The sequence below is a fragment of the Pseudorca crassidens genome, chromosome 1 (assembly GCF_039906515.1).
Source record: "Pseudorca crassidens isolate mPseCra1 chromosome 1, mPseCra1.hap1, whole genome shotgun sequence".
Classification (NCBI taxonomy): domain Eukaryota; kingdom Metazoa; phylum Chordata; class Mammalia; order Artiodactyla; family Delphinidae; genus Pseudorca; species Pseudorca crassidens.
The window spans coordinates 105,395,751-105,420,409 of record NC_090296.1 but is presented as its reverse complement, the minus strand read 5'-3'; the positions used below and the strand labels follow the sequence as shown (position 1 = coordinate 105,420,409).

The 24,659-nt window shown below is 34.5% G+C and overlaps 1 protein-coding gene across 18 annotated transcripts in view; it reads left to right on the top strand.

The window, feature by feature from the left end:
- Positions 1–24,659, top strand: part of ZNF280D (zinc finger protein 280D) — a 241,069-nt gene that overhangs the window by 122,354 nt on the left and 94,056 nt on the right. For 13 of the 18 annotated variants that reach the window (XR_010945860.1, XR_010945861.1, XR_010945857.1 and 10 more), the window contains 5 exons: positions 1,774–1,914; positions 13,365–13,511; positions 15,888–15,953; positions 16,054–16,193; positions 24,005–24,122. Coding sequence is in view for 13 of the 18 variants with exons in the window: in XM_067747902.1 (XP_067604003.1) it covers positions 1,884–1,914; positions 13,365–13,511; positions 15,888–15,953; positions 16,054–16,193; positions 24,005–24,122 (502 nt within the window). In the remaining 5 variants the exon portion in view is untranslated. Of the gene's footprint in view, positions 1–1,773; positions 1,915–9,897; positions 10,112–13,364; positions 13,512–15,887; positions 15,954–16,053; positions 16,194–24,004; positions 24,123–24,659 lie in introns of those variants that run through there. The other 5 variants (XM_067747832.1, XM_067747851.1, XM_067747868.1 and 2 more) reach the window with 3 other exon arrangements.

Here is a 24,659-nt window from a genome sequence, read left to right as displayed (position 1 = left end):
GAAATCTCTGGCCTTCAAAGTGCCTGGGTTTGAATCCTTGTTCTACCACTTAGTTTTGTTACTTTGGGTAAGGTGCTTAATCTCTATAATTCAATTTCCACAGCTGTAAAGCAGGGACACTAATGGTGTCTGCCTCATAGAATTTTTTTGGGATTGGATGAAATGCATTGGATGCATGTATTTAATTAATTAGCAAATGGTAATAATTGTCATTATAAATAATAACTTAATATAACTTATAATAGTATGTAATGAATTAAGTAGTTGTATTGAAGCTCAAACTAGGAATGAAATTCTCTAGTTTACTCAAAACAAGTAAATATTAGCAGTGTTGTTATCGTTATTATCACTTGAGCCACAAGGAACGAGTCACCCTCTTGCCTTTTTTCTTATGACAAACTTTAAAATATCTGTAAACAGCTTTCACTTCTACCACCCCTGCCTCACGGTCTCATGTTTTTCCTAGGTTAGATATATTAGTCCTTTGACCTAGACAAAGCTTTAATTTTAATTCTTTGTAGTGGGCATCTGTTGTTTTTACTACCCAACATCCATTCACCCTTACCTCCCTTACCTTGGTAACATATGTCTTGATCTTGATTTTCCTGTGGGGAACCATCCCCTCCTCCAGTATTTATCTTGTGGGTGGTGTGTTGTACCCGCCTCCCCCCTCCCCCGCCCCTTTTGGGTCTCTGGTACCAGGAGGATCAATAGTGATTGGTTTAGGGAAGGGCATATGACTTTAGCCAAGCCAGTCAACTCCAATCAGAGCTGGTCCTTTTATCATTGTCCTGGTCTTGAATGTTGGAAGGTGTTAAGTTGAGCTACTGTAGTCATTCACAATGGGAGGACCCTTTCTGAGGATAGAATCAGAATAGAGGAAGTGAAGCCTAGGGATGGAGAGAGAAAAACCAGGTTTACGTATCATTGTTTAAAATGTGCCTACAGCAAATGCTGTAAATGAGCCAATAAATTCTCTTTTGCATAAGCCAGTTTAAGTTGGGTTTTCTTTCTGTTACTTAAAAGTTGAAGGAGTCATAGCCAATACACAGTATTTCAAGTGGGGATTGAATCCGACAGAATAGAATAAAACCATCATCTCTTTGACTTTAGACTCAAATTCTTCTATTTTGACACTGTATCACAAGTCTGATTGTATCAGTTCCTGCTTAAAATCCCCTCAGTGGCTTTCCAGTTGCTCTTCGGGTAAGGACAGAATTCCTTAACATGGTCTTCAAAGTGCAGCATTGTTTGACTATCTTACCTCCCATTGTATACCATCTTGCTCTCTTTTCCAGTCACACTGGTTTCTTTTCAGTTTCTTATATTTGCTGTGCCATGGATCTTTTGCACATGCTGTTGCTTTTGCATGGAATGCTTTCTTCCCTCTCCTGTTTGCCTAGTTAACTCTAACTCATTCTTCAAATAACAATTAATCATTGCTTCCTTAGGGGAGCCAGTTTTGATTATGCTAACTAGACCTAACTTCCTTACTCTGAGTTTTAAAATTCCTTGTCCATAGCCTTCATAGCACATATTGTCAGTTTAATCTGTTTGTATGAGTGTTTGTCTCTGTCTCTAGACTGTAAGGTTCATGAGTGCAAGACCTGTGTCTTAATTTTTGACCGTCATTGTATTCCTGCCTGGCACGATGTCTGGCACATAGTGCATGTTTATGTACTTTTTATTTTTGGATGTGAACCACTTTTAAAGTCTTTATTGAATTTGTTATGATATTGCTTCTGTTTTTTGTTTTGGTTTTTTGGCCCTGAGGCATGTGAGATCCTAGCTCCCTGACCAGGGATTGAACCCTCACCCCCTGCATTGCAAGGCGAAGTCTTAACCACTGGACTGCCAGGGAAGTCCCTAGATGTACTTTTTAAATGAATGAACTTTGGACTTACTGCCTCTCTGGTAACTAAAACTGATAAATAGTATATCTTCAATTTATATTTTTTGTAAATTTTGGTTTTTGAGCAAATACAAAACTAATTTTATGCTAGATTTTACCATTCATCCTACTTTGTTGAGATCTTTTGAAAGTCTCTTTTGTTATTTAACATGCATTATACTATTTACTCATCTATAAATGTAATCTGTACACAGTATGGTCTTTATCCAAATTATTGCTGTGAATATTGCTCTTTGTTAAGATATATAAGACATTGGAATGCCTTTCTTATTCCTGAACCATAACCGTATCTGTATCTTCAATCAGTATTATTATCCACTGCATCACATAGCAAACTCTGATGTGTGGGACTGGGGGTAGGGCAGGGGAAGGAATAAGGATTCATACTTTTTACTCTACACACTTCTGTATGTTTGAGTCCCCATTTAATGAGTATTTTTACTTTAAAAAAAACACTAATGAAAACATCCTTCCTTTAGAGATTAAGGGGTATGTTTCTCCCATGGTGGGGCATTTCCAAATCCTCCAGCTAGATGTGATTACTTTTTTTCAACCCCTGACCTAGAGATTCTTAGCCTTTTTGGTTCATAAACCTTATAACAGTTTGATGCCCCCAGAAAATGTATGTGTGCACAGAATTTTGCACAGTTCTTATTTCTGTGGTTTCCTCAGCACCTTGTCATGAACCTCTGCTATAGCATTTCCAATTTTTATTTTTGTTATCTTTTTTGGAGTATAATTGCTTTACAATGTTGTGTTAGTTTCTGCTGTACAACGAAGTGAATCAGCTATATGTATACATATATCCCCTCCCTCTTGGACATCCCTCCCCACGCCATCCCACCCATCCAGGTCATCACAGAGCACCGAGCTGAGCTCCCTCTGCTATATGGCAGGTTCCCACTAGCTATCTGTTTTATACATGGTAGTGTATATATGTCAATCCTAATCTCCCAATTTATCCCCCCGCTTCCCCCCTGTGTCCACATGTCCATTCTCTACATCTGCGTCTCTATCCCTGCCCTGGAAATAGGTTCATCTGTACCATTTTTCTAGATTCCACCTATATGCATTAATGTACAATATTTGTTTTTCTCTTTCTGACTTACTTCACTCTGTATGACAGACCATCCACATCTCTACAAATGACCTAGTTTCTTTCCTTTTTATGGCTGAGTAATATTCCATTGTATATATGTATCACATCTTTATCCATTCATCTGTCATTGGACATTCCAATTTTTATTATTGCAGCTACCATGCCCTGTTTCGTATGATATTTATATATTTATCATAATCCCCCTACCAGATAGTTTCTTGAGGTAGGGACTTTTTTCTTTGAGGATTGTGCCTTGCGTTAGATAGAAAATGGTTAAGTGTATTATTTTTTTAAACTTTTAATTATTTGTATTATGAAGTATTTTTATTGTTTTTCGAAAATCTGAGCTCACTAACTTGGAGAATTGGTTTTCACTTGTAGTGGAGGTAAAAGAACCCTTTTCCTTTATCCTCTTAGGTTAAGTGCCTGGGATCTGCAAATTAAGTTGGTGAAAGACAGATTAATAGGAGAAAAGGTGTACAAATTTTATTTGATGTTAATTTAACTTTTACGTTAATGGAGGTGTTCATCGAAAAAAACGAAGACTAATGAGGTGGTTAGACATGGGGGCTTATATACCATTTTTTTAAAAGATGGTAAATTTCGGGAGAGTGGCAGGTCAAAGGAAAAGAGGTTTGGGCTTCTAGGAGTGGTAAATTGAGGGAATGTACACATATGGGGGAAACTAATGGAAGATTAGGGCTATTTTAGTAAGGTTTGTTTGTGCAGCCCCATCTCGATGCCGACTTTCTGTCTCCAGTGATAATGGTAGTTTTTCCTCCTCCTGGAATGGGAGAGGGAAAGGGGAAGACCTTCACAATGGGAAATGTATGTCCTGCTTTTAGACAGATAGGAGGAGGTCAGAGAGCTCTTTCTGTGTTTCCTGCTTCTTAATTGCTGAAGTGGCATATGTTGATCTCCTATAGGCTTTAAGGAATTCTGGATTTCTTCTAATTTCAGAGAATTAAAGTGTTAATTCTTTGATTACCTACCTTCAGAGAATGAAGTTTTTTCTGTAAATTAGGAGGTGGACAGGAGAAGCTGGCCTAATTGCTTTTTAAGCCTTATTCTTGGAAGTAGCTAGGGCAGCCTCTTTCAAGACCTGGATTTTCCCTATCCTTGTTCTGATCTCATTGTAGGCCACTTCTTTCAAGGCTGACTCCCAACCCTTCCCCTTCTCTGTTTGCGTCTTTCTCTTAAGATTCCTGAATGAATCTTTTTTTTTTTTTATTTTGCCGTACGCGGCCCTTTCACTGTTGTGGCCTCTCCCGTTGCGGAGCACAGGCTCCGGACGCGCAGGCTTAGCGGCCATGGCTCACGGGCCTAGCCGCTCTGCGGCATGTGGGATCTTCCCGGACCGGGGCACGAACCCATGTCCCCTGCATAGGCAGGCGGACTCTCAACCACTGCGCCACCAGGGAAGTCCAATCATCTTTTTTTAAAATGACATTTGAAATTTTTGGTTTATTTTAAAAATAAAACTATGTAATATCCATACTCTCCCTTTTTAAGGTCGTTTTCTCCCTTTCTTGAAGTGACCATTTCCAGAAGGCAATGTTCTACTTCAAATAAAAATTAGAGTCTTTCAGAAATTGGGTGAGATTTGATGAAATATCTTCTAGAGTTTCTGTAATTCCCCAGTATTTTGTCTGCAGTATTTTAGCTGCTAGTGATCAGATGTTTTTAGTTGTACATTTTGTGTGTTTAGAATGTGCAATTTTCAAGAATAAGTCTGTGGTTTTTAACAGTAACAACTAGACTGATTCTGAAAAAGATAGATGTTTAGTTTTCTAACAATAAAACAAAAGCCATAAAAGGAGGAAATACTGATTTAAAATTTCATCTACTTAATGTTTTTAAATAAAAATTATAAGTTATTTATAAAATTTCAAATTTAAATACCTGAATTTTATGAAATCAAATTTCTGTGGGTCTCTCTTTCAATTATATACAGGTTTATCTTATGATTTAAGGTTTCTATTTGCGTGACTTGTCTTAGAATGTCAAAGTAGACGTGATCATTCTCTGCTTTTCTAATCCTGTTAAAATTAATTTCCACGATGGAATCAGTAGGTGATGGATACTAAGTGATAAAAAACTGGAATTTTAAACATGACTCTTCTTCTTCAAAAGACCGTATGCTCTTAAGATAATGAACATTAAATTAAAATTAATTTTTAGTATCTCCTTGAGATAGTGGAAATTCTTGAGAGATCATAAAACCAGGGTTGGAAATATTAGATTGTTACTCATAGTTAAGAACCCACTTCGAATCCTTAGAGCTCTATTCATTTGGGATTAGAATTCTAAAATTATAGACCTCCATTTCAGTATGACGTTAATGACAAAGACTAAAGAATTATTTATAAAATGAAATAGAACATAAACCAAAGCTTTAAGTCAGTGGGATGATTTGAATGCCTGATTTCTTGTGAAATTTGTGAGAGGAGAAAAGTGATAAATCAGACTTTTTTGAACAATGTTCCATGACCCTGTGTCATCCAAATCATTCCTCTGAAGAACTCTTCTAAGTATATAAACAAAATTGTTAAAGGTTTAATGTTTCTTATAGCTAGCATGTTAATCTTAGACTAAATTTATGTTAGTTGAACTTTATTTTTATGTGTTATTTTGAATATAAATTTTCACCGTTTGAAATGATTATATTAATTTCTGTTTCACATTTTCCCTTTTTTTTTTTGATGTGGACCATTTTTAAAAATATTTATTGAATTTGTTACAATACTTCTTTTGTTTTATGTTTTTGGTTTTTTTGGCCCCAAGACATGTGGGATCTTAGCTCCCCGACCAGGGGTTGAACCCACACCCCCTGCATTGGAAGGCGAAGTCTTAACCACTGGACCGCAAGGGACGTCCTCTCACATTTTCCCTTTTATGTTAAGTTAATCATATCTGGTTTTGTTGTTGCCAACTTCTTGCTTAGTAATGTAACCCCCAATTAAAACATAATTTTTTTTTTTTTTTTTTTTGCGTTACGCGGGCCTCTCATTGTTGTGGCCTCTCCTGTTGCGGAGCACAGGCTCCGGACGCGTAGGCTCAGCGGCCATGGCTCACGGGCCCAGCCGCTCCGCGGCATGTGGGATCTTCCCGGACCGGGGCATGAACCCGCGTCCCCTGCATCGGCAAGCGCACTCTCAACCACTGCGCCACCAGGGAAGCCCCAACGTCATTTTTTATGATGAAAAAAAAAACAAAGGTTAACTTCATAATGTGATTTCTTGGATTATTTTTTCGAATAACTCTAACTTTTGGGGTCTGGTTAGATGGAGAACTTAACCATTTACCTTATTCTTCACATTCACTTTTGTATTCTATTTACCACCTACTCATTTTTAAAAATGATTTTTTTAGAATTAAATTATGGGGATGCATATATAATGAAAGTGCTTTTTTAAAAATGGAAATGGTATAAGACACTTTATCCAAGTGTTAATTTTTATATGTTGGTAATTTTGAATTAGATACTTATTTTATTCTATAAGATTAGTAGAGTGTATAATTTAAGTGTTGATAAATTATAGGTGTGTGTTATGTGCATATGAGGGTTTAACATTTTATATGTTACTGAGTGTTTTAACTAGTTTATAAATGCTTTTTTAAAAGATGAAAATATCGCAGGATAGATTAGACAGCCACATTCCAGAAGGTTTATTTATAAAGCTAAACTTTTATTATGAGAGATCTACTGTAATGAAGATCCTGTAAGACAAAATGATTTCTAAATGCTCAGCTGATAGCTAGCTTATAAATTTCAGTATAATAATGAAATTGTGATCTGTTTTTAGAGTTCTTTAAAATGGAATTTAGCCCAGAGTTAAAAGTGGTTAAGATTTATTCAGTGATTTCTGTGTGCCAGGCATTGAGCTATGTGCTTTATGTATATTATCATTTAATCTCCATTATAACTCTGTGAATTAAGTTTTATATATATATATGCATATATATGCATATATACGTGTGTGTGTGTGTGTGTGTGTGTGTAGGCAAAGCACAGAGATTAACTAACTTGGCCAAGGTCATACAGTTAATAAGTAGTTGAGTCAGAGTTTGAACGTATTATTCTTCACCAAATTTTACTGCTTATGGTTAATAAATGTTTAAAGTATACATTAAAGTATAAAAAGCTGAATTAAACCTTAGAGATAATACAACTGAACTAAGAGCTGAGACCCAGAATTGTAAGGTAACTTGACTGAAAGTTGTGCCAGTGCTGGGGCTATGACCTGCTTCTTCTGGCTTCTAGCCTAGTACTCTTTTTATGTGTAGACTCCACAGCTGTGGATTGTGGAATGGCTTAATTTCCCCCTTACCAGAGAGTGTATAGGACTAAATGCATTACTTTTATTATTTAACACAGTGACATTGCATCAGGTGGTATCTATCAATGGCTAAAAGTAAAATTTTCAAACCGTTTAAAATTCAGACCCCACATTTCCTTTGACTTAAATTTTTTGTAGGAAAAAATCCTTAAGATATAGTTTAATTTTAGATATATAAAATCTGAAACAAAAAATAATAAAGTAGAAATTATAATTTTTTATGTGAGCAGTCTCCAAAAGTCAATGAGTTATAATATAAAAAAGTCTTGTAAGTCATTTACTTGGAATTCATTTAGAAACAATCATATTAAACGTGGTCATATAATTTCTACCTGAGTCAGTAGCTGAAGTGTAGTGTATTCTCTTCTTCTGGCTGTTTTGGAGCCACCTCTGAGCTGCAGAAGCTGTTGAAACCTTTTGGAGCTTTGAGATCCCCACTGCATACCTTTGTTGGATATTTCACTGCACTGGCAGCTGAATTCCATGCCTTACCACTAAAATTCTGAAGTGGTGACTTGAGAGATTTTGACCGTGATAGTTTTGGCGTGTTCCAGTGGCTGACATGCCAAAGGAATCCATTAAAGTGTTTGTTTATTAACCAGAATGAAATAAGGCAATGACTCTTTAGACCAGCATTGTCCAGTAGAAATGTTCTGTAGCTGCACTGTCAAATGCAGTAGCCACCAGCCACATGTGACTTTGAACATTTGCAATGTGGTTAGGGAAACTGAGGAACTGAGTTTTAAATTTTATTTAGTTTTAATTAAACTTAAATAGTCACCTGTGGCTAGTGGCTACTGTGTTACACAGTGCAGCTTTTGGCTGAATTACAGTTCTAATTGCCAGCTTTTTAGTGTGTTTGCTAGTGTGTCAGTTGAGGTTCCTAAGTAGCTACTATGATTCTCAGGCTTCTGAAGTAGGTTATCTTAAAGTCATCTTTATAGTCATAGGCAGCGGATATCTTGTTCATATGGACAGGTCATTTATTAATTGAATATTTGTAAATTGAGTACTAATTTTAAAGTTTTGCTAAATGATATTTATATGATCACTTAACAAAAATGTTATATGTGAGTCTCATAAGCTGTGTAATTAAGGCTCTTAGAGAATATTCTGTATTCTTGGTACTAGGAGGTCCTTAATGTTGAGCAAGAATTGTCATGTATCTGCTTAGGTACTGCTGATGTTAGTTTAGGGGCAAGCTACAACTATTCAAATAATTGAGTTAAAGAGACCTCATAACTTGGTGAATTTAGTTGAACACAATATTCACTAGAGTCTCTTGTAATAGTAATTTAAACATTTGTAGCAATAACTTCTGAGATTAAAATAATAATTTTTCTTTCCTGTGGACTAATTCAATCCAAATAACTTGGAAATTAAAAAGCAGGTAAACTAGCTTTTGTCAGCCTGAGAATAAAGAGGAATGTGAAGATTGTATTAGCTGTGTATCTTAATATTTTAGGTGTCTGCCATCTAATTTTTTACTTTTTTCCTTTATAAGTAAAGCAGTTTTAAAAATTTTTGTATATTTAAAAAAATTTTTGCTATTGTATGTGTGGGAATCCAGAAAGCAAATTCTTGTTTTAAATAAGGCAATTCAATTTTTTAAAAATAGATTTTATTTATTTATGACCAAGTTGGGTCTTTGTTGCTGCGTGCGGGCTTTCTCTAGTGGCACCAAATGGGGGCTACTCTTTGTTGTGCGTGGGCTTCTCGTGGTGGCTTCTCTTGTTGCGGAGCACGGACTCTAGGCACGCGGGCTTCACTAGTTGTGGTGCACGAGCTTAGTTGCTCCGCGGTATGTGGGATCTTCCCAGACCAGGGCTCGAACCCATGTCCCCTGCGTTGGCAGGAGGATTCTTAACCCCTGCGCCACCAGGGAAGCCCCAATTCAAATTTTTATATGTTTATTCTAAAAGCATTTGTTTTGAATTATAAACATATTTATTATAAATTTTTGAAGGCAAATACTGTGACTTATTTATCTTTGTTTTTTCCCTAGAACTTTGTACATTACCTTACATACAGAAAGCAATGAGTATGATTAGTTTGAATAGTTATTTTTTGAATGAATTAATCTATGATGAAGTACTATATCCAATTAATTTTTTCCTTTTAAGTTTCATTGATTAAAAAACCCAGAGAAATATAAACTAAAACTTATTTAAGATTATGTTGTATTATGGAATGTGAAGAATAGGTAACAGTTAAAGATTAATGTCACTTAGCATCTGAAAAATTCAGATTTATTAAAATAGTACATTATGAGGCGATTATTCATTTTTACACAAGGATGCTTTTAAAAAAGTATTTGTAATTTAATAATTTCAGACTTCTTCAAATAGTAAGAGCTTAATAGAATCACCATTTCAGTTATTAAATTTGGGTTCATTCAAGAAAGAACCAGTTATGTAGAGTGAGTTAAATGTTTATGTTAAACTTATCAAATTTAAAAATTGAGCTTTTTATAGGAAAAATGATTAAGTATGTGTATATTTAATTTAATGAAATCCACTTTAATACTAGGTATCTTCATTTTATAGGAAGGAAAAGAGATAACTTGCTGCCTTGTGTGGAGTCACATGATGATCAAAATTAGATCCAAGAATTTCTAAACCCCAAGTTTCACATTTCAATATTTGCCTTTACTTAAAGTGACTCATAAAATTGACTGATGTCTTGTGTCAGTACTTAAATGACAATTTACAGAAAGTCAGCTCTTCAACTTGATTGGCGACAACGCTTTTCAGCCAAAAAGTAAGTGTTGCTGCCACTACTGATACTAGTGTATGTGGCTTTTGTACCAATAACTTTGCGTCAGGAGAAAGGATGAGAGGTAGGCACATTTCCTTAAAAACAACAACACTTAAAATTGTTAAGGTAGCAAATGCTCACATAAAAACAAATAATGTGAATTAAAATATGAGTAAAGTAGAAATGAAATGATTTCTCTCTGTGCTTGGTGATTGCTACTATTATTAGTTTGGTATACATAGTCATGTATGTTTCTTTTATGCATAGACAAAAATTAATTATTTCTAAAAAAATTGTAAAGCTGTTACGTATCTTCAGTAATTTTTTTCTCAACAATATATCCTGTATATATTGACAATGGCAGTACCGTGCTAAAAAGAGTAAGGAAGATCTTTGTCTTCTGCATGAGTTTGGTAGGGCTGCCATGACAAAGTATCATAGACTAGATGGCTTAAATGACAGAAGTTTATTTGCTCACAATTCTGGAGCCTAGAAGTCTAAGATCAAGGTGTTGGTAGGGTTAGTTCCTTTTGAGGGTCGTGAGGGAAGGATCTGTTCCAGGCCTCTCTCCTTGGCTTATAGGTGGTCATCTGCTTCCTATGTCTTCAGGGTGTCTTTCCTTAATACGTGTATCTGTGTCCTGATCTGCTATTCTTCTTTCTTTTTTAAAAATAATTAATTAATTTTGGCTGTGCCAGGTCTTAGTTGAGGCACATGGGATCTTAGTTGCAGCATATGGACTTCTTAGTTGTGGCATACATGTGGGATCTAGTTCCCTGACCAGGGATCAAACCTGGACCCCCTGCGTTGGGAGCGCAGAGTCTTACACACTGGACCACCAGGGAAGTCCCCTGATCTGCTCTTCCTTTAAGGAAACTGGTCATAGTGGATTAGCGCCCACACACTGTCCCATTCATATATATATATATATATATATATATATGGTATATAGCTATATATGCCCTCTTTATATATCTAGTTAAGCATCACTTGTATCCATCTCCATTGCTGTTACTTTAGTTTAGACCTTCAGTACTGTTTCTCTTTTTTCCTTCCTCCCCTCCTCTTACTCTTCCTTTTTCTCCTCCACCTCAGCTTAAAGTAATATATATACATAGTTTTAAAAAATCAAACAACCTAAAAAGGCTTTAAGGGGTTTAACCTCAGTTTCTTGGAGAGTGCTTATGCACATATATATATATGTGTGCTGTCTGTTGCATAGTCAGTTTTAACCATTTTCTAATGATGTTTATCATGAGGATTTATGCTTTCTTACAGCTACGCCTTCCTTCCCTCTAAGTATCTCCCAACATAAAAAATCAAATCTGTATTTGATATTTTCATTATGGTGACCATATAAATACTGTTCACTGACAAGCATGGTAATATGCTATTAATATGCCATTATATATAGAATAGCATATGAGAGGATACATTTCTTTTTATTTTTTTTCTTTCTTCTGGTGTACCCAGCAATTAATACTTTTCATGTTTTTTAATTTGCTAACTTGTATTGAAGTCTATAGCTAAATCTTCTCACACTCTCAAGAGCCTCTCAATTCAGGTTTTTATACTGTAAAACTTGTCAGGTAGTCTAAAAGTTTATACTTTAATCATCTTTTCTTTGGCCTCCTAGAGACATTGCTCCTGAAGGTACTGTTCTCCTGAATTAGTCTGGACTGGTTGTTCTCTAGGCCTACTGAACTTCTGTTGTTCTGGGACTTTGTATTGTGGTGAATGCCATGTTTTCTTCATCCTGTGTCTTCCTCTTTCTTGACTGAGTCTCATGTTTTGGTGGATTGTATAGTAGCTTCCTGAAAAAGGGTGCCTGGGAAGTAAATCTTGTGTGATGTTGCTGGTCCTTACTCTCACACTTGATGAAAAGTTTGAATTCTAAATTGAAAAATAATTCTGGTAAGAATTTTATAAGTATTACCTTACTGTCTTTTAGTTTCTGTTCTTATTACTCTTGATCTTTTCTATATGATCTGTTTCTGCCCCCCAACCCCTACAGATCTGAGGATATTCTCTTTATCTTTTTTGTTCTGAAATTTGGTAATTATATGTCTTGATATAACTTTTTTCTTGATTGTTGTACTGAGTATTAGTGGGATCTTTCAACCAAGAGATTTTTGTCTTCTGATCTAGGAAATTTTCTTACATTATTTCTTTGATAACCTACCCCCTGCTTTTTCTCTATTCTCGTTCTATAAATTTTATTAGGTGAGTGTTGTACTTTTGAAATTGATTTTCTAACAACCTTGTGTTCTCTGTTTTGTTTACATATATACTTGTGTGTGTGTACGTATGTATGTATATATAAATTTTTTTTTTCTCTCGTAGTTCCACCTTTGAGGACATTTTGTTTTTTTTAACTGAATTTAAAAATTTGGCTATCGTATTTTTAGTTCTATTTTTGTTTCTGAACATTACTTTTTATAACATCCTTTTTTGTCTCATATCTCTAAAAATGCTAATTATATTTTTTCTAGTATTTGTCTTGCTTTTTGCATTATCTCTTTTCCTTAGGACTCTTTATCTGTTTTATTGATTTTGGTCTGAAAGACAAGAGGTTTTCCGAAAATTTCTGGTGCTAATTGGTTGTCTATTACTGAGGCACTGAAATGTTTCCTAGGAGGTCTGTGCTTGGTCAGGACTTCTAGGGTGGTGATATTTACTGTATGTTCTTTGGTCTGTTTCTTCAGGTGGGAAATGTCTAATTTTCCCGGATTGGAATAAGCCTCACTTTGTTCTTTTATTTTAGCCTAGCACCTCATCCCTGCTTTGCTGTGTACCTGGCATTCCTGAATTTGATTCAGTTTTTCTGTTATATCTCCCACCTGTTGCCTCTTATTCTTAGTTTATCTGCCTTTTGTTAGTACATTTTTTTTTTTTGGATAATGGTTAGGTGCAATCTTTTTTTGAAGATATGATCATATTCTAGGCATATGACTGAAACTGACTTTGTTTCCAAATTTTCTGTCCACTGTAAAGAACTACTGTCAACTATCATCCATCTGTCTATCTATCTGTCTACCTATCTATCATCTCTTTATCTAAATCTTACTAGTTTATATCTTAGAGAGTGAGCTCTGGGTTTCTCATTGTTGCTACCATGTACTAACTATAAATATGAATTCAGAAATTGCTATTAGGATTATTAAAGTAGATCTTAAATATCATACTATGTATTACAAAAAATGTATTTATTTTTCTTTTTGAAAATAAGGTTTGCTTCTCTCCTTTTGAAAATTAGATAAATCAAAAATGGCAGAACTCTTTATGGAATGTGAAGAAGAAGAGTTGGAACCATGGCAGAAGAAAGTAAAAGAGGTTGATGATGATGATGATGATGAGCCGATCTTTGTTGGAGAGATATCAAGTTCAAAACCAGCAATTTCAAGTGAGCATTTACTTTTAGTGAAGCCCAGTTTTGTAAGATACTGTTTCTAATAGAAAAACTTGTGAACTGTTCTATAGGTATTAAGTTCTTGTTCCTCTGTAGGGAGTTAGGGATGACAGATTGGGTGGGAGGTCAGTAAGAATTTCAGAGTCAGGGTTTTGATTGGGGACTTAAGGAAGGAGGTAAGAGGTTAAAATATCAGATGTGAGAAAAAGAAACGGACTAAGATTAGCTGGTGACACTGGAGGTCTTTTCATATTAGAAATCATAATTTTTAGTGGAGCCGGGTAAACCTATTTATATTTTTGTTCATTTTCTTTTTTCCTCTTTTAAACTGAGAAACAGAAGAGTTTAGAATATTTTGCTTAAAATGTCAGAATACACTAAATAAGTTTGGGTTAGTCTCAGGTAGGGGTTCTTACATCTAAGCAACTGCCTCATTGCAGTGTCATCTATACATAGCTACAGAATATATAGGCAGTGAATGATTTCAGTTAGAGTAACTCGATTTGACATTGTTACAATGTTAAAGACAAACGACACTTGTTAAAACGTCCACTCAAAAATGTATGGAAGTACAGAGAAATAATGTACAAATTTCAGGAGAGAAAGAGAAAATAGATCCCTTCCCACTGCATTTACATGTTTATTTGCTTGTTTAAGTCAGGAGAATTTACGAAAGAATGTAACCAGCATACTAGTGTTTTCTTACCAAGTTAGTGCGTAGAAGTGTAATTAAGAGACTACTTTTAAATTTTCTGAAGGCCTGGCTCTTCCTTCTGTTGCCTCTAAACTTGGAATGGCATTTTTAGTCAGTTTTATTAGAGGAAGAATAGCTTAACCAATTGAATTCTCAGTAGCATTTTTTTGTGGCAGATTGATAATAACTCCTAGAGGTTCTAAGTGGAGTGCCACTTCGATTATAAATTGAACTAGGCGTGATGGCATGCTTGTTGATGATAGTGGAACATAATTATATATTCTCTTAATTACTGTTTCTTGCCACTGTGATTATTTTATACTGGAATATTACCATATTGCAAAATTGTTACTCAAGTTCTCTTATTGAAAAGATGACAGTTAAGATTTAAGTTGAATTTATATTGATTGTAGATGACTGTTAACAGTATTCAACTGGAATAACATATATTAGTTTTAAAATAATTCTGTCAGAAGGGGATTGACCAGGAAGAATTTCTTTTGTGTACTCTTAAGATGCACAATTTAAATGATTTTATTGCTGTTTATGTATAAGCCATAAAATATTTTAACATATGGAGTATGAGCTAAATGTTTATATACAGTTGCCAGAAAGGAAGGTACGAACTTTTGTAGAATACAAACACCAAAAGGACTTTAGCAGTAGTTCTTTGATGGTTTGAGTAAATACTTAATCTTGAATTTCTGAATGAAAATGGGGTCAAGTTGCTTGAGCAGATTTTTCTCCTTTAAGACATCTCTAGTACTTAGGTATAGAGCACTGCATTGCCATTTTCAGAAAACAGTCCTACTTTTATATGGCCCTTTACTTTATAGAATTATTTTATGGGAGCTGGTTCCTTTCTACTACGAGGGGAAAAAAGGAAATTTATATGAGGTCTGGTGTTTGTGCTTTTACCTTTTTCTAACCAACAATTTCAGGCAATCCTTACTCTTCTAAATTTTAGTTTGATTACTGAAAAACCTGTAATTAGGAACTTTAAACTGCAATTAGGAACTTTAAACTGATCCTGAAAGTCATATTATGCTCTGACTTCTGGTATAGTGATAAATTTGAAGCCCCTTAAGTTGTAAGATATTCTGGTAAACTGTGTGTTCACTGCAGTCTGTATTCTCTGATAGTTTCCCTTTAGGACTCAGTAACGGTGCAGATAATCCAGTGAGATCCCTTATAATGATACTTCAGGGCTTATAAGGGTGTGAATTGGATATGGATGTTAGACAGGGTTTGATTTTGAGTAATAGGAACTTGAGTGTATGTATAGCCCTTTCATCACTCAAAGAAAGATATATACTTCAATTATAGTTGTATATGAATATATTTTTAGAAATTTTTTGCCAATTATATGACTATTTCTTTGCCATGCAGAAGGTTTGACTTTTATGTAGTCATATTTATCAATCTTTAACTTCTGGCTTTTGGATTTTGAGTTACAGTTAGAAAGATTGTTCTTATTTTATAAGATAATTAAGATGCATAATCTTATTTCTTTAGTAGATAAAGATATATACGTTTAAAATTAACTATATTCATAAGTCAGCGTTAACTTGTATTCTCCTTCTAAGAATCTGTTTGTTTTCAGTGTATGATTTCTATTATCTTAATATATATATCATTCAAACAATGAATTTTAAAATAAATGTAATCTTTTATAGATATTTTGAATAGAGTAAACCCCAGCTCATATTCAAGGGGAATAAAGAATGGTGCGCTCAGCCGAGGTACAGTATTATTGTACTATTTTTGTTTTAAAGTGAAGTATTTTGACATCATTGATTATATAGAAATATATTCAATGTGTTGTATAATTTTAAAATACAGGTATTACTGCTGCATTCAAGCCTACAAGTCAACACTACACGAACCCAACATCAAATCCAGTGCCTGCCTCGCCAGTAAATTTTCATCCTGAATCTAGATCTTCAGATAGTTCTGTTATTGTTCAGCCTTTGTCTAAACCTGTAAGTGTTTCTGAAACTACACAGCCAGCTGAGGGATACATTGGATATTATTTATCAGTATCAACAATGCCTAGTTAAAATTCTGTACTACCATGGGTAATCATCTAATGGAATCATAATCAGCATCAGAAAATGTCACCTTCTCTATGATAGCTCAACTGGTATCCAAATAATAATTGCAGTAACAAACTACTCAGCCTGTTTTTAAATTAGGTAATATGCTTAAATTAAATAGGTACAGTATTGAAAACTGTGCTATCAAAACATGAATAAAAGTATAATTAGTAATGAATATTGCATAATGGCAAACTATTTCAGATTGTAAATTGGGCCAAATGTTCTTAGTTCTTAATTGGGAAAATTGCTAAGAGGCTACTGGAGCTTTTTATTCTGAAAACATACCGTCATAGTTTAGTTTAAATAACTCTTAACAAAAACTAATAGTTAATATTTATTGAGTTGTTAATATGTGCAAGGCTTTGTGCTAAATGCTGTACATGAATTAATCTCATTTAATTCTTAAATGTTCCTATGAAGTAGGCACTATTATTTTTCTCTGTTTTATAGTTGAAGAAACTGAGGCTCACAGTGAATTTAAATAATTAAATATTAAATTTAATAATTTAAATAATTCACTCAGGGTCACACAGCTGGCAAATGATAGATCTGGGATTTCAATCCAGACTAATCCATAGTTTATTTGTATTTGTATATACATGCATGTGTATTGTACGTAAATGTATACTTCTAAAAAAAATGGAAGCATTGCCTTAGTGTGAAAGTTTTCAAAGTGTAGTCTTCAGTCCCCTGGGGTTCCTGTAAGACTCTTTTATAGGTTTTGGATCAACAGTATTGTCACAATAACACAAAGACACTATTTGCTTTTTTCACTGTGTTGACATTTGCACTGATGATGCAAAAGCAGTGGTGGGTAAACTGCTGGTTCCTTAGTATGAATAGTAGTTTTTGTATTAGTCACCACCCTGCACTCACAATAAAAATTATTCCAGTCATACTCCGTTCCCTTGATGAAGAATTAAAACGTTATTAATTTTATTAACTCTCTACCCTTGAATACATGTGTCTTTTAAAATATTTTGTGTGATGAAATGGGTGGTGTGCATAAAGTATTACTGTGTCTGAGGTGTGATGATTATCTTGAGGAAAAGCACTAGTGTGATTAAATTGTGAGCTAAACTACCCAGAAGACCATTTTTAACTTGAAAGGATGACTGACAAACCATGGTTTATACTACTATTAACTTAATGGTTTAAAAACACCTACTTTTATTATCTCACAGATTTTGTGGGTCAGGAGTCAGGTCATATCTTCATAGTCCCTCAAGGCTTCATTCAAGGTGTGGGCTCTGAGCTTGCAGTCTCATCTGAAGCTCAACTCAGGAAGTATCTGCTTCCAAGTTCTCATGCTTATTGGTACCATTCGGTTCCTTAAGGGTTGTCAGATTGAGAGTCTCAGAATTTTAGTGGCTTTTGGCTGGCTCCTTGCCAGGTGGGTCTTTCCAACATGGCTTCTTACTTCCTCAAAGTACACAAGGAAGAGAGAATCCTTAGCAGGATGGCATTACAGCCTTATGTAATGTAATCACATACAAAAAATCATGTACATTCTGTCACTTTTGCTATATTCTGTCAGAAACAAGTCACGTGTCTTGCACACACTCCAAGAGAGGGAATCACACAGGACATGAATACCAGGGCGTGGGGATCATGGAAGCTACTTTAAAGTCTGCCACACATGAGTTTTTCAGTCTTTGCTGTTTGGTAGACAGTTCCTCAAAATTGAACAAAGTGCACCTGCCACTTCAAGGAAAACAACTGGTGGTACTTCTTGCCACCGATGAAATTTGAGCTATTAAGCAAAGTTAGAATTTTGAACAACTTGAACCTGCCATCATGATCTTGACAGCTTCCCAGTACGTAAAATCTTTTCTGGTGGGTGGCGGTATTAATAAATATGATTTTTTGATATTGTGTAATTTTTCAACGTTTGGAAGATGTGCGTAATTCAAAGAAATCAATATTTTCTAAATAACTAATGTATGATGTAATAAAATCATGCATGGATAAAATTCATTCAAAGTGCAAGATAAGGCTAATAGATTTTAATGTAACAAAGTTCAAAAAACTCAGTGATAAGGAGTGAGATTTCACATTGCAACAAACCTTTAAGAGAATACCAACTGTCTGGCTTCCCTGATGGCGCAGTGGTTGAGAGTTCGCCTGCTGATGCAGGGGACATGGGTTCGTGCCCCGGTCCGGGAAGATCCCACATGCCGCGGAGCAGCTGGGACCGTGAGCCATGGCCGCTGAGCCTGCGCGTCCACAACGGGAGAGGCCACAACAGTGAGAGGCCCGTGTACCACAAAAAAAAAAAAAAAAAGAAAGAAAATACCAACTGTTGAGTTTTGGTATTGTATATTCTTCAACCGAAACAACATATTTTAACAGAATGAAAGCCAAAGCAGGTATGAGAGTATAGCAGTTTTTGATTAATCTAGACATTAAAGAGATTTGCAGAAATGTAAAACAGTGCCACTATTTTCACTGATTTTTTGTGTTTGCTAGATAAGCCATTTTTTACAAAATGTTATTTATGTTAATCTGTAATGGATTTATTATTGTTTAAAATGAAATTAATAAATATTTTTAAAATTTCTCTGTTTTAATCTCTAATATGGTAAATATCAGTAGATATAACCTACCTAAATAAAAATTCTTTTGGGTCCTCAGTAATTTTTCAATGTGTAGAGGGGTTCTGAAACCAAGGAGTTAGAGTACTAAAACAAAAAGTTACCCAAAATGTGAAGTTTCTTTGCTACTGGAATTGAATTAACTCAGTGGATTTTTTCATGCTTCATAAGCTATTTGGCATTGGCCTTACAGAAATAGTAAATTTCCCCTAAAATGTTTGTTCTTTTTACAATAAGTGAAACAACTACCAAAGCACCTATAAATTTTCTTGCAAATATTCAATTTCAAAACCAGAATTGAATCCAGATATTTTTGGTATGACTAATCCATTTTTCCTTCACTTTATATCATATTACTATAAGGTAATCTACATATTTGTTACCACTAAAAATTGATATTTGAGGTGTATCTTTCATAGAAGACTTATTAAATTTAATTTTATTTACATGAAAAGAAAAATCTATGGCGAAATAAACTCTGCCCCCACTTATATTTTGAAGAGGTCACATATCATAAAAAATAAGAGTATCTTTGGGCAAATACCATGCCCCCCCCAAATCTTTTCTGTAGTTTTAGCATTTTGAAATAATAATATTGATATGAGCCCTGGACTAGTAGTTTAAATAACTTAAGATTGAAGCAAGAGACTTGAATGCTGATTCTGCCTTGTTCTTAACTAAAGCATTGGCAAAACCTCTCTGAGCCTCATTTTCTTCATTTCTAAAATGAGAGATAATTTTACCCAGACTGCTGATTCTCAATCTTGGATCCTAAGATGGTAAGCTACCCAAAATGTAAAGATTCTTTGTTATTAGTGGAATCAAATTAACTTGGTAGGTTTCTCATGCGTATTGTAAGCTGTTTGGCATTTGGAAGGATAGAAAACCGGAAAAAGAAACTTTATTATTTAATTCAGTTTGATAGATAAAAATCTTTCCAACATTGGACCCAGGGAGAAAAAAAATAAAATGAGGGGTGATATCTTTGGTGTTATAAAAGTTAGAAACTAGAGCTTTTTCTAACTCAAAATGTTTTACTTCTGTGGGCATAGTTTTTAAATCAAAACACCTCAATTGATAGTTCCAGATCTTGGGGAGTTTTTAAAAGGCGAAATTTTGTCAGTTGGTCTGGGTGGATGGGTCTTGGAAGTAATACATTTTAAAAAGCTCTCGAGGTGATTCTAATGTGCACAGATAAGAATGACATATATTCTGGAATGAATTGAGGACGCTATGTAAGGAAATTATTTACTGTGAATTTTGGAAGCCACTGCTTTTAATTATAGTTTTTCATTTTATGTCATGTTTTGTATGTATGTGTATATTTACTTTTTCATGTGTAACATCTCTATACTTCAGTGTCTCTTTCAAATCTGTTTCAGGTAGTGGGGATATATTGTTATCATTTAAAAAGTCAGTGTGATACAGCTTAAGGGCATAGGCTTTGTAATTAGACCCAACTTCTAATTACAGCTCCATCAATAATAAGTGGGGCTGTATTGGGAACCTTGCATAACCACACCTAACCTTAGTTTACCTACTTATAAAATGGGGTATAAGGTCTTTGTGACAACTACTTGATTTAATACATGCAGTGAACCGTGAAGTGCAAGTATATTTAAAATATGACTGTGGCTTGTGTTTTAGGTGTGAAGGGTGAATAACTTCAAGTTCAGAAATGACTTGCCCAAGGTTTTGTAGCTAAATAAATGTGCGGATTTTCTGGATCCCAGTCTAGCACCCATTCTGCCCTTACTGTTGTGTTTGATATCTTTCTGAACAGTTTTAGGAGACTTTAAAAATTCCATGTTGGATAATTATTTTAACCAGTTACTGTTTTTTTTGTTGTTTTTAAAATTTATTTTTGGCTGCATTGGGTCTTCCCTGCTGCGCACAGGCGTTCTGTAGTTGTGGCGAGTGGGGGCTACTCTTTGTTGCGGTGCGCAGGCTTCTCCTTGTGGTGGCTTCTCTGGTTGTGGAGCCACGGGCTCTAGGCACACAGGCTTCAGTGATTGCAGCACGCAGGCTCAGTAGTTGTGGCTCATGGGCTAGTTGCTTCGCCAACATGTGGGGTATTCCCAGACCAGGGATCGAACCCATGTCCCCTGCATTGGCAGGTGGATTCTCATCCACTGCACCACTCAGGAAGTCTACCAGGTATTGTTGAATAATGTGTGCCTGCTCCCTGAAACTGTGGTGCTTACATTAGCCAGAGTTATTTCCTAGGAAAGTGTTTAACAGTATTAACTTTGTACTTCTGTTAAAGAACTGTTTTAGAAAATGTAGGTGAATATTATCCATTTTTTTAAGTGTAAATATTTGAAGAAAATATCTTGAAGCAAGATTGTGCTTGGTTACAATTAAGTTAGATGGCATCACAGATTTTTTTTTTTTTTAAATGTTGCACGTTAAGGCTCAAATGCAAATATCTGTCTGTTAGGCTTCAAATTCTTTGAGTGGCTTGGGTTACTTCGATACCCATTTCCATAACAACTTCTTTTTTTTTTTAAAACAGCAACAATCATTTATTTAGTCACAGATCTGCAATGCGTGCAGGGTGTGGTGAGGAAGGCTTATGTCTTTTTAAATTAAGAAAAAAATTTTTATTGAGGTGTAGTTGACATACCGCATATTTGTTTCAGATGTACAGCATAATGATTCAATATTTGTATATATTGTGAAATGATCACCACAGTAAGTCTAGTTAAAGTCCGTCACCATACGTCGTTACAGAATTTTTTTCTTGTGATGAGAAATTTTAAGATCTCTCTTAGTAACTTTCACATATGCAGTACAGCATTATTAACTTTAGTCACCATGCTGAACTTCACATCCCCATAATTTATTTATTTTATAACTGGAAGCTTATTCACTTTGACTCCCTTCACCCATATTTTGTTTCTATAACTTCCCATGGACAAACTGATGTCAATAGAAAAGTTAGTAGTAAACCAAAATTCTTAAAACTTATTTGTCCCTTAATTTATAAGCACAAAATAAGCAAAACCTTCCTGTTTGTATTTTGAAATAATATGTATTTTGTTGGGAAAGTTTAGAAAGAGAGAAGTGTACATACTGTATTTTGATTTTTTCCCCCCTTCAAACAGTGTAGATTATATCAGTCAGAACCAAACTATATACACAGATGCGTATTTCTCTTTTTTCACTGAACATTCTACTAGGAATGTGTCACTGGATATTTCTCAAAAACATATTAGTGGTTGCATGGTAATCTTTTAATTTATTTAACCATTTTTCCATTGTTGGACATAAAGATTTTAATTTTTTGCTGTTAAAAATAATTCTCCAATAAACAGTTTCACTTCCTTACTATAAATTTTTAAAGTGGAATCGTTGGATGAAAGGATGTGAACTAATATAAAGCCTGTGATAGCTGCTGCCACAATTTTCATGTGGAAAAGTTATACCTAAATATAGCTTCTATTTTGCCAGTAGTATATGTTATCATTATTTTTTAATTGATAAATTTTAATTTTATTTCAAACTAATTTTAGACTTACAGGAAATATAATACAATATCCCTAATGCTGACATTTTACTTATCAAAACTAAATTGCAGACCTTATTTGAATTTTACCAGTTTTTCCATTAATGTCATTTTTCGTTCCCAGCATCCTATTTAGGATCACACCTTAACAGTTTGTTGTTTCTTCTTAGTCTCCTCATATTTTTCTACAGTTACTTACTCTTTGTCTATTATGACCTTGATACTTTCAAGAGAAGTGGCAATTATTTTGTGTTATGTAATTGCCATTGTCTTTACTTGCATTTCTTTGACTAGTAAGTTGGGAAAAAAGTTTTTTGTATGTATTGGTCATTTGTTTTTTGCTTTTGAAGTGCCTCAGTTTATGCGCTTTGCCCATTTTTCTCTTAAAGTGACTTTTTCCCTTTTGATCTTTAAGTCTTGTTAAATCTTAGAGCTTTTGCTTGTTATATATTATGACTCATAGAATGGTCCAAAATCACTCTAATGAGAGCTCACTCTGTACAATGATGGTCTTTTGTAAATAGAATTGGGTTCTATTTTTGTGTATGTGTATCAGTATATTTAATATATAATAGTTTTGGAATACATATATATCCCTAAATTATATTGACCACATTTTATGATTATTTATATTAATATATGTGTGTGCTAACATATAAATTTATACTGTCTTATATTTGACTATATTATGATTCATTTCATACTTTTCACTCTTGATATATTCCTGTTAACTGGGACCACACTTTCTCCTGATGGAAGGTCTGAAACTTTCCTTGAGCTCCAAGCACTTCAGGAATGGAGCAGGTGTCCCAGATCAGTCCTATAAACAGCTTCCATTCTAAACCCTGTGTGCCTAGCTTTCTTGTTTGTTCATCCTGCTGACCTGGCAGTTTTGTATTTGCCCTAAGAGGTGGGAGATTGCCTGGCCCAGCATGGCTTTCCGTAGGGTGCTGGGAAGAGGGGGGACCCATTAGTTTTCTTTCTTAGACTTGGCTTATAAATTTTGCCAGTAAAGACGATCCCAAAACTCATATCATGTGATGTGTTCATCCTTAACCCTGATGCACCATACTGCAGATTAATTCCCAGTATGTTTGCCCTGATATTTTTATCTGTGGGGTTTATAGAGGTATAGAAGCTTCTAAAATTGTACGTATGTCAGAATATTTACATATTTTTTTCCTTGCTTTTACCCAAAGATTTTGGTAAGTTCTATTATTTGCTCTTTGATAGGAATCCTGCATTTTTAGTGACTCTCTGAAGTGTATCAGTCTTACTGATTTAAAATGGGTTTGTATGTTTCTTTTACCTTGAAAAAAAATCAGGCTAGAATTTTCCCCCTATTTTAATTGACTAGTCAGGAACAAGCCAGCTCTAAGTAATAGCTTGCTTTCAGTTTTAGTAGATGATAATTTTGGCATAATAGTAATAATTGCTTTTGTGTTTTATAACTTATTAGTAATGGAGTCATCACAGGTTATCCTTATAATATTGGCATACAGTTAAATTTACCTTTATAAAAGCTTATGAAACAAAATAATTATAATTATGTTGAATATATGTAATGTTCTTCCTTTGAAATATTTTAACAGGGTTATATAACGAAGTCATCACGAGTTGTTTCTAATAATTCTTCAGAGTTACTGTTTGACTTGACCCAGGATACAGGATTACCACTTTACCAAGGAGGACCAACACTTTCTATAGCAGGTTGGTTTCAGCACTTTTTCAAAAAATTAGACAAAGAAACTTGATGAATATGCATATGGAATTGACTTTCTGTTTTGAAGTCCATGCCTTCAAGTTAAGTTTTTCACATATTGTAAGGTGTAATGGCGCTAGTAGTTCTCGAATGCCTTTTTAGGTAGTTTTAAATGAAATCTTATTTACTAATAGAATATTTTATTTCTTCCTGTTAATTAAGTAGGCTAACCAACTTTGACCTTGTTCGCACTTGGCATTAAACATGGCCTGAAGAAATCTTTATTTTTATTTTTTTATTTTAATTTTATTGGAGCAGAGTTGATTTACAATGTTGTGTTAGTTTCAGGTGTACAACAAAGTGATGTTATACATATATTCATTCTTTTTTAGATTCTTTTCTCATATAGGTTATCATAGAATACTGAGTAGAGTTCCCTGTGCTATACAGTAGGTCCTTTTTGGTTATCTATCTGATATATAATAGTGTGTGTATGTTCATCCCAAGATCCTGATTTATCCCTCCCCACCACGTTTCCCTTTTGG